The sequence below is a fragment of the Fopius arisanus genome, unplaced genomic scaffold (assembly GCF_000806365.1).
Source record: "Fopius arisanus strain USDA-PBARC FA_bdor unplaced genomic scaffold, ASM80636v1 scaffold00007, whole genome shotgun sequence".
Lineage (NCBI taxonomy): Eukaryota > Metazoa > Arthropoda > Insecta > Hymenoptera > Braconidae > Fopius > Fopius arisanus.
The window spans coordinates 424,635-434,208 of record NW_011887746.1 but is presented as its reverse complement, the minus strand read 5'-3'; the positions used below and the strand labels follow the sequence as shown (position 1 = coordinate 434,208).

Here is a 9,574-nt window from a genome sequence, read left to right as displayed (position 1 = left end):
CATTGGGGGAATAAACTAAAAACGAAAACTTTTCCCACCAACAGAGAGACGCATACTCGAAATTCAACAGAAGGATATCCACCCGGGTTTATTGAAATTTTTGGTTGTTGTGGAAAGAAAAAAAATGTGGTGTTAATGGCACTCTCGCACCAGAAAAGGTGGGCTGATTACAGAGCGGTAGAGAATGGCGAATGGCTCTCGCCAGAAAGTGCAAAACTGGCAATATAAAGGTGGTGGAATTGGAAAGAAAAAGTGGTTGAAAAAGGAAACAAACGCACAGACCACCTACTGGGACTTTTGACGTTTGTCCACCGTCAACATTTCGCGCCCTGATGAACCGAGTGAACGGTTCGACGCCTTCGCCGGATGTACCGACGAAATTTCAGAGTGTCATAATCATGGTTTAGGTTACGGATTCAGTCAGGCTTGAAACTCATCCATGAGAGCACATGAATGGCAAACACTGAATGTTTTTCGAGTATTCTCAAGTACAATTCAGTCTTACCGCCTGGTTAATACTCTGTAAACATATTTTCGAGAAGCTTACGACCATTACCGGAGTCTTAAAGTTGCGACAAACGATGAAAAATTGTCCCGCATATTCTGTTGGACAAATTTTTTTTCCCCCATGTCGTGCACTTCTACCATTCGATATCAATAACATTGAAATAATCATCTGAATATTATTCAACGATTTGAAGCAGATGATACTTATGCTCAATCGTAAAAAAATAATTAACTTCAACGATGATGACTTTGAGTCTTTAAAAGCCCCGACACAAGCTGTAAATACTCACTAAAAGTAGCTAGCATTCTCAAAAACACTTTCGTGTTTGCTGAGCCTTGTAATTTACTTCTTCCCATTTACTTAAAACCCGCGGAATTCCACAATTTTTATCTCAAAGAGTTTTTCCACCTCGACTCCCTGAGGTACGTATTTTCTAAACCAGCACCTGGCATTTACGCGTCTTTTTCCGAGAAAACCTTCTTATTCTCAGCTTTTTCGCGAGAAACTGATGGTGAAAGAGAGAGAGAGAGAGAGAGAGGAGCAAATGGCAATCTCGGATGAGATCTCACTCTCCAGGGAGACGTTAAGAGGTGGGGTAAAACGGCCATACTCAAGTGCTTCCGGAAAATGCTTGTGATTCTCCTCACCTCAGTTGGCTTTTGTCGGATGTCCCAAGACTAGCTTGGGGACACTGGCCTGTCCCCTGGACATTGTACCATTTGTGCGAACACTCGATTGAAAAAAAAAAAGAGGGAAGGGGGTGAGAAAGGGAGAATTCTGTATCGTTTTCAATCTCGTGACACGGCACTATGAACTCTACTTCTTCATTCATGGACTTTAGGCCAGGACAATGGCGCACGCCTTGCCGAACCCCACCACGCCCTATCGACCCGTCTCAAGGCAAGAGTGCATCCAGGAAAATCCCATCGTCCAATGCAAACCCCGTTCATTGATGAAAAATAACTGGACAATTTTAAGACGCTTTCATTGATGGGTCACTACCATTGACACCACGTGAATTACCAGGAAACCCGCTTAACTCCACTAGGACTTGCTTCAATGAGATTATCATCGAAGTCTTTGGAGACCTTCCGGATTGGTCGACAGTTCATTCATCTCTTCTTTTTTGGGGTTCATTCATAATTTCTCACTGGTGCAGGCTCGCGTTTTGTTACGATTTTTTGACCTGTCCATCTGCCCTGTAAATTGAAACCCAATTGCTTCGTCAGTAGAAAGCAAATTGAGGAAATCATCATGTGTGTTGATTGGATTATTGATAATAATTGCAATGGAGAGGTATTCGCTACCCAGTGAGAATGACTGAATTAATTCATTCTCTCGAAACATTAAACTAGTCCACACTGATTAGCGCTCACCGATTAGTATCAATTAACCATAATCCACAAAACCTCCGTTACGAAATCATCTAAACGAATTAGCCCATTAGCCAGGCAAACATGCTAATGACCCCATATGCGTTGAAAAGCCACCGATAGCGAATTCTAGCCGTAGTATAATCTCCCATCGATTAATCCCGGCATCATCGTGAACCCAGATTATTCGTCAATCGGAATATTTCAACGTAAAAAATGGGAGAGAGAGGATTTCAACCGTTATCACCACCTGGCTATATCAATTTTTCCAGTCGAAATATTTCCATTGATTCTCAAAGACCATTACAGCCTTTGCCACAAACAGAAAAAAATCCATGCGATAACCAAAGACATAAAGAAGTGAGACGGATAGCTATTTTTAGAGGACTACCGGAATCGTTATCATTAAATCAATTCAAATAAAATCAGTCTGAATGAACATTCTTTCGTTGTATTACATAAAGCATTTGAAGTAATTCATGCGACGAGGCACGTATCGTTGAGATTACAGCGAAAGGCTTATCAGTTTAAAACGAAAGGTCGTGTACGGAAATGGCGTGCCATCGATTCCCACAGTGTTTCAAAATGCCCACCAATCTGACAACGTGTCCACCCTTTTCGGGTGTGTTAACGAGTGTCCATGAGGTAGTTGCCGATGATATCGCCATTTTCCTTCTTTTTCCTTTCATTTAAACTCTCACGTTAATCTCTCGTTTCTGCATCCACCAACACATTTCAACCCACTCGCGATTTATAATTGGCTCGTAATTAATGGAACTCGGAGTATTTGACAGATAAAATGGAAATTTCCCCTCTACATCTCGCATACCCCCTACTTGACGGGACATTACGCATTGATGTATACACACGATTAATGTTTATAACCGCACCTCGAGTTATTTTCGTAGTCAATTATCAGGAGGTGTCATTAAGTAGGTGCAGTTGACTAACGATATTGTAATAATGTTTATACCGGGGTGTCTCCCTCCATCGGGTGGATTTTTTGCCGCCCCACGCCCACCCAATACCACCGTTTGAGTATCGATGGTTAATGAAATGGAAACTCTGTAGCTTCTACGAGGGTAAATGTAGCGTGTCGAGACGATCGATACACGTCGGGTGCGATAAATGTCACGGTATCTTGATAAGCCACCGTATATGTACGAATGAGTCTTGTGATGGCCTCCTGAATTCGACTTAAACACCTATTAGACCATTTCAATATCGCATTTCGTTAAATTTTTCATGGAATGATTTACATCGCCTCATTTATTTCCCTTTTTTTTATTGAAAAAAGCAGTTATACACGTTACAGTGTTGGAAGGTGAAAGGATTAACCATCAACTATTGTATAATATTGTGTATAGTCACCTAAAATCATTCATTTTCATTCGATAATTGGTAAATGTTTTAATAAATTGTTTTTGAATTATCGTGTTGATTTTTCTTCATAATATCACAAATAAATTATTCCCCTCACTTGATCTCATAATGACCGAGATTACCCTTGCGACGTCTCAGAGCTGTCCAATTAGTGCGTCCACTGTCCTGTGTAATTGAACGACGAACATTCGCCCTGTATTCGTCTTCGTAAGCATTGAGATAAAGATTCTTAAGGAATATTTGATTATCCAACTCAGATGGTGGTAGAAATCTCTTTGTGCGACTCTGCTGCTGTGCCTCGAGACCATTCAGAGTGAATTGCTTTGATTTTGATAATTGAGTGGTACTAGTGTGTGAGGATGATGCCTTTGAGCTGCTCAATGGTGAATTTACCGAGAGAAGTTTGCGATTTTGATGAGGTGTACTTGTTGTTTGCTCACTGGTATTTCTTATTCTCTTGGTGCGGTGCTTAGCTATCTCACTCTTGTTTCCCAAGTTCGGTATCTCGTTATCCAAGTGAGAGTCTGTCGTTGATGATGCTACAGTTGATGAAGTTGTTTGATTATCATTTGTCCCCGAAGTGACAGATGATGCTGTTGATGTTGATGCTTGCTCTGGTATTGCTACTGTGTCCTCTGAATGTAATTTATTATCTATGATATGTTTGAAGAACGCATATATTTCACCAACAGTGAATGTTGTACCGTTGCGCACGGTAAACTTGTCTATATTCATTTTTCGCATGAGCTCGTCAGTCCCATTCTGCGACTCCAAAATCGACAATTTTTCGTTGACGTACCCATTAATAAACTCGTAGAAACCTCGGTAATAACTTTTGGACCTAGCCCCCTTCTTTCGCTTCTTGTCTTTTGAAACTTTATTATCATCGCTGTGTTCAGTCTTTCGCCGCTTCGAGTCTTTCCTACTCTGTTTCTCACTCCATCTCAGAGATTTATTGTAAAACTTCATTATCCTCTCGAATTCACGTTTTAATTTACTGAATTCCCTCTGATTGCGGATTTCAAAGCTATCGTGGTATCGATTTGTATTGTTACGACGGGACTCAGCGAGATCAACGTGGAAAAAGTTTTTAGTCATGAGATTAAGTAGTTCGTGCATAGTGGTGTTGACACCAGTGTTGTTTCTCCTTGAATCAATTCGTTTGAGTTTACGATAAACAACCTTGAGGAAGTCGATCATCTTATCATCCTTGGAGCGCGATTTGTTACGGTGGGATGAATGCTTCTTTCTAACAAACAAACTCTCGATGGTACTGTTTGAATCCACCGAATAAATCTTGCTATCGAGTTTATCCGAGTTATTCTGAGGTTTATTATCAACTAACCCCAAGGGAATGGCTGTAAAGTTACTGACCTCCTCGGTTTCCAATTTCCGTCGTTCGGATTCTTGTGCTTTATCTAATTCCATGTGCAACAACTTTTTACCAACTCGCCGAAAGAATTCAATGAACTTCTTAAAATTTGTCGTTGAGTTGACTGTTGCCTGTAGCTCGTCAATAGATCTCCTTCGTCTGCTCCATCGAATCCGTGGATGCTGGCCGGGTAGACATTCTGGTAATTGCTTTGGCCTCCAGTGTCCACCAACACATGTTGCACCGGGAGGGCCCTCACTCAAGACATACCCCTTATCGCAGTCGTACATGATCTGCTTGTTGTTCGGGACCTTCTTGACGTAAGGTCGATAGTCATAGACTCCCATGTTTCCGACGAGTAGGACTTTTCCGTTGGGAACATAGCCCGGAAAGGCGCAATAGACTTCTTCACAGTGAGGCGTCTGACCAATCCAGGTGCCGTAATTACACTCCACGTGAAAAGAATCATTCTTGGGACCACCAATCAGAACGAAACCATCTTTACACTTAAACACAGCCTTCATCCCGTGGTTCATCTTTGGTGCAATCACCATGCCGTTTTTCGGTGTTCTTGGTAGTTGCTTGCACCGCGCTGGTGAACACGTCGGAATAATGGACCAGGTTCCATTGTTACAGACCACTGGTGTGCTGTTCTGAGCGAATTCATAGTTTGGTATGCAGAAGACCTTGAGCTTCTCGCCGTGTTCAACAACAGTAACATTGTTTATATGGTCGGGTGACGTATCGTGGTGGTCCACAGTAATGTGACCCTTGTCAATCTCTGGGATGATGCACGGTGCGAGACAGTGAGGTAATGGATACCGCCATTTGCCATCCTGCTGACATACTGACGATGTGTTCCCCTTGAGCTTCATGTGAGTCGCACACCGAAAGATTATGCTTGCCCCAAGACCAGTTCCTTTGAACAGAAAATCATAAGAAAGATTGTAACATCTTCATCAAGAAAAAGGTCAGACATTTCACGTGAAGGAGTTTATCTCTGGGTGATACTTTTTTTGCTGCTCTCGGATGAATGATAAAACTACCTTTCAGACACGGCAAAGATACGTGAAAGAGTTTCAAGCAGATAGGTGAGAAAGTAAAAACAAAAGTAGGAAAGAGAGAGTGAAGAAAAAGGTGTATATTTTCCGGAACAAAGAGCTGTGGAGAAAGGCCAACGTTGCGGAAGCGACGGGATCGATCAGTGGTGAAAATGCTTTTCAAACTCACCCTCGGTATCGAGACCCTCGATCCATCCGTTGTACAGAATTCCGGGTGAGCCACAGTCAATTTCTTTACACATCGGTGCCTGTCCAGACCATTTTCTATCAGCCTGACACTTTCTTGTTGCCTGCCCTACTAATATATACCCATATATGCATTCGTACGAGACAATCGCGTTGTAAGCGTAGGAAGTGTAAATGGCTTTTCCATTGGTCGGATGATCGGGTAATGGGCACTGAACAGCCGTTACCTGTGACAGATTGCAATGTACGACTTGCACTCAATCAATTCAACGACTGTTTACGGACATGTGAATTGAGACTTACTTGGACGCACTGGGGTAGATCCTTTGGAGTCCATGTGCCGTCAGCCAGACAGACTTTCTCCGCTTTACCCACGAGTTCATGACCGTCAGCGCAGTGATAGGAAACACGACAATTGTAGGTATGACACTCACCTGATGAAAGAAACATGCTTGTAGTGGAAAAAATGCATGTGGACTTGATGTGCTGCTGGCACCGTCGGTCAAAATATCATGGAGGCTTCGGTCTTCTTAATTGACCGGTTATAGATTGATTAGACGATAGAATCGGTGCTCATACCGACGGTGCTTGCAACACTTTGAGCTCATTATCAGGGTAGCAGATGTAAAAACATCTTTTGCAGAAGAAATGTGGCATTTTTATTTTCCAGATTGGATTCAATGAATGGAGACATCAGCTTCTCCCACCGGAACCTACCAGCGTGCCATCCGTTCGGTATATCCGGCGGTGAGCCGCAGTTCTTCGGGCCGCAGGCAATGTCCGGTCCAAACCAACTGACCTTCCCATCCATCATCAAGCACTTCGCCTGTTGAAATTGTGTTCTAGTTTCGTAGCCGTGATCGCAGTAATACTGAACCGTATTCTCCAAATCGAATGTTGTCTGCTCCAGTGGCGCGCTGTTCTTTGCATTAGGAATTTTTGGTGGTTCCGTGCAGAAGGAGTTGGTGTCCTTCTTGCAAGCCGGCACAGTACCGCTCCAAGTTCCGTCGCCCCTGCAATTTCTCTCAGCAAGCCCAACCATGAAGTAATCCGGATCGCACTCGTAATGCACAGTATCACCAAAGAAATTCCCAGTGACCGTCATTTTTCCATACGATATATCCAGCAGGGTCGGACACATTTTCTCCGGTTTGAGACATGACATACCGCAGATACCATCACACCGACACTTCTTCTTGGTACTCTTGCAGTCCTCATCGGTGGAGCATTTCCTCAGACACTTCTGGCCAAGCAATTTTGCCTGACTCTCGTCCCTCGGACACATTGCCGAAGGCGAATTCCGTGGATTCTTGTAGATCCTTCCGTCATCATCAATCTCGGGCTTGGAGTAGTCGTCATCGTAGTCGTCGTCATCCTCATCCTCCTCCGTCACATCGATTGTCGCCTGTTGCTGAAGTTTGGCTTCTATAACAAGGACCTGGGTGAACACAAACAGCACGAGCACCGGTAGAATAACACTTGGCCGCATTGTCAGATTATAACCAGCACTTGTTTATCAAGTAACTCCAAACCAAGAGGATATTCAGTAGTTGATGGTTTAATTGGCTCACATGGCCCAAATTTAGCATCAACTGTGATCTCTACGGTAAGATATGTCTCGATTTAGAACAACGGCATTTCAAAAATTTCCGATGAAAATATTGTCATTCAGATAGTGAGTGCACTCTCCTTGGAGCACACGAGGATTGATTTCGCGTTCGGCTATGGCTTCCCGGGCGTACTAACGTTTTTGTGCAGACTGCGGTGTGTCGAGAGCGTCGACTGACAATTCACAGGGGGTTGGAAAGGCGCAACCCCCGTTGCGCATTCGTGACTGTTCAATACATCTCTCATAGTTTTAACCCAACATGCACCAGATGGCGTAAGGATTATTCAACCCCTTCTCTTTAACATCCACTCACAAAGTGCTCCAACTCTCTCGGTTATAAAAATAGAATAAACCCCAATTGATAACAAGATTTCCATTCGAAATAACCGAGGAGAAACTTACCGGTTGAATAAATAATTGGAAATGCTGATTGGATTGGAAATTTTCTTTATATATTCTATCGGATAGTACTGCACAGATAGAAGTGCAGGATTATAAGCCTGCGCTTGCAGCACGGAAATTTTCAGATATCACCTTTGACTGACTCAAAGGCGGATGGACTCGGATTTTCCTCACTGATATCTTCTATATTAATTTTATGGGATGTTTTTAATTTTTCATCCTTCTATCGTGAAGGAGATACATTGTTAAACGTTTTATGTCTTTGCTGGTACCCATTTGGGAGAAATTCAAATTTCCCATTCCTTGGTACAATGCACCAGAGTATTTCGCGAGTGCTATACAGTATTTTCCCAGTGGTACATTCTTTTCCATCGAATCTTCTGGGATGGTAAAAAAGAGGTTCGTAAGATCGCAGAGCCATCGCTGTTTTTCAATTTACGTATTTGCATAATGGCGATTTGCATAATAAAGCGGGCAATTTTGCTTGGTGTATGATGGCGGTCGGAAGGCCCTTTTGACATAATAAATGTACTTTTGTCAGAAGCGTGGGCTGGTAATCTATACCGAATTATACATGAAGTTTTGCAAATCAATTTTCAACGGATACATGAAACTTGGGCTGCCGGGGTCTGATGTTGGTAAGCCACCCTAATCCGGATAATCTTCAATTTCTAAACTATGTGGAACAGGATCGTTAAGGTAAGTTCGTGTATGCCATTGTCTCGTAACGATTCCAATCAATCGACCTGGTGTGCGCTTCGTAATAGTGCGATGTAGAGATTCTCAGGGACACACGCGCGATAATGCGTGGGTTTGGCTATCAGTGGGGCATCGCCATTATCCAGCAATCGTCATTCTCCAGTTGAATGTCTTCATTTGTCTTATTCAAATGAGGAGAATAAGATCCACGGGATGAATTCTGCATTGAGAGAGACTGAGCGATGTATTTGGGAGAGGTTTTCGAAAAACGAATGAGTCTTTCCGAGCCGTCGACTCTGTCTCCTCTTGATATTTTTCGTTGGGATGAAAAAAAAAAATGAGAGACAAAAGGAGCCGGGGAAAAGGGAATAATATCCGGAATTTACCCAAGCATCGTTCACGTCAACCAAATCAGGATTGCGACAGTTGCAGAGGGTGGAGGATTCTACCCATGAAACCTCTGACAGCCGAGGCAAGTCTCAGACTCAGGAGCTTCCCTGAAAAGTGGGAGGGGCTGGTGAGACAGCGAGACGACACATCTTTCCGTAAGTCTCTTTTGCCTGGCATTCTTGGAGATGTCCTCGGGGATGTGAGTCTCCTGACTTTCATCATCGTTGTAGGGCTGTGTTGAGTTGTTCTGGTAAATTCCGGGTCATTCGATAATATTGCAGGTGAAACGATCAAAATCGACCATCAAGACCTACCTAGTCCTCAAAACTGCACGTAATATGGAGGAGAAACGAGAAAACAACAGATTAAGTCGGAATTTTTCGTCTGAAAATCAGACTCGTACCTCGATTACAATTCACCAACACCGTCAAATATTATTGGCACGTGTATAACGAGCAAATAAAAGACGATGCCCTCTACCATTCACTGGGTTTGAGTGCGCGAATAAAACCTCACTTTTATCGTCACTTAAATGGCACAGTGAGGAGACGTTAAAGGCACACCTCCTCCACCTCCTCACCATCAGGCAGA

The 9,574-nt window shown here is 43.1% G+C and overlaps 1 protein-coding gene across 1 annotated transcript; it reads right to left on the bottom strand.

Moving 5' to 3' along the window:
* Positions 1 to 3,166: 3,166 nt before the first annotated feature.
* On the bottom strand, positions 3,167 to 7,642 carry Hasp (Hig-anchoring scaffold protein). Its single transcript, XM_011316415.1, has 4 exons — positions 6,601 to 7,642; positions 6,187 to 6,317; positions 5,867 to 6,110; positions 3,167 to 5,555 (listed from the first exon to the last, which is right to left on the bottom strand). Exons 1-4 carry the CDS (start codon positions 7,370 to 7,372, stop codon positions 3,358 to 3,360), a joined length of 3,345 nt encoding a protein of 1,114 aa, XP_011314717.1. The 5' UTR covers positions 7,373 to 7,642; the 3' UTR covers positions 3,167 to 3,357.
* Positions 7,643 to 9,574: the final 1,932 nt, after the last annotated feature.

Excerpts from the sequence above, each read along its gene's own strand:
- Hasp (XM_011316415.1), bottom strand. The coding sequence starts at position 7,372 with ATGCGGCCAAGTGTTATTCTACCGGTGCTCGTGCTGTTTGTGTTCACC. Across the intron at positions 6,318-6,600 it reads ACCGAACGGATGGCACGCTG|GTGAGTGTCATACCTACAAT; the intron begins GTAGGTTCCGGT and ends TTCTTTCATCAG. Across the intron at positions 5,556-5,866 it reads CGAGGGTCTCGATACCGAGG|GAACTGGTCTTGGGGCAAGC; the intron begins GTGAGTTTGAAA and ends TTCTGTTCAAAG.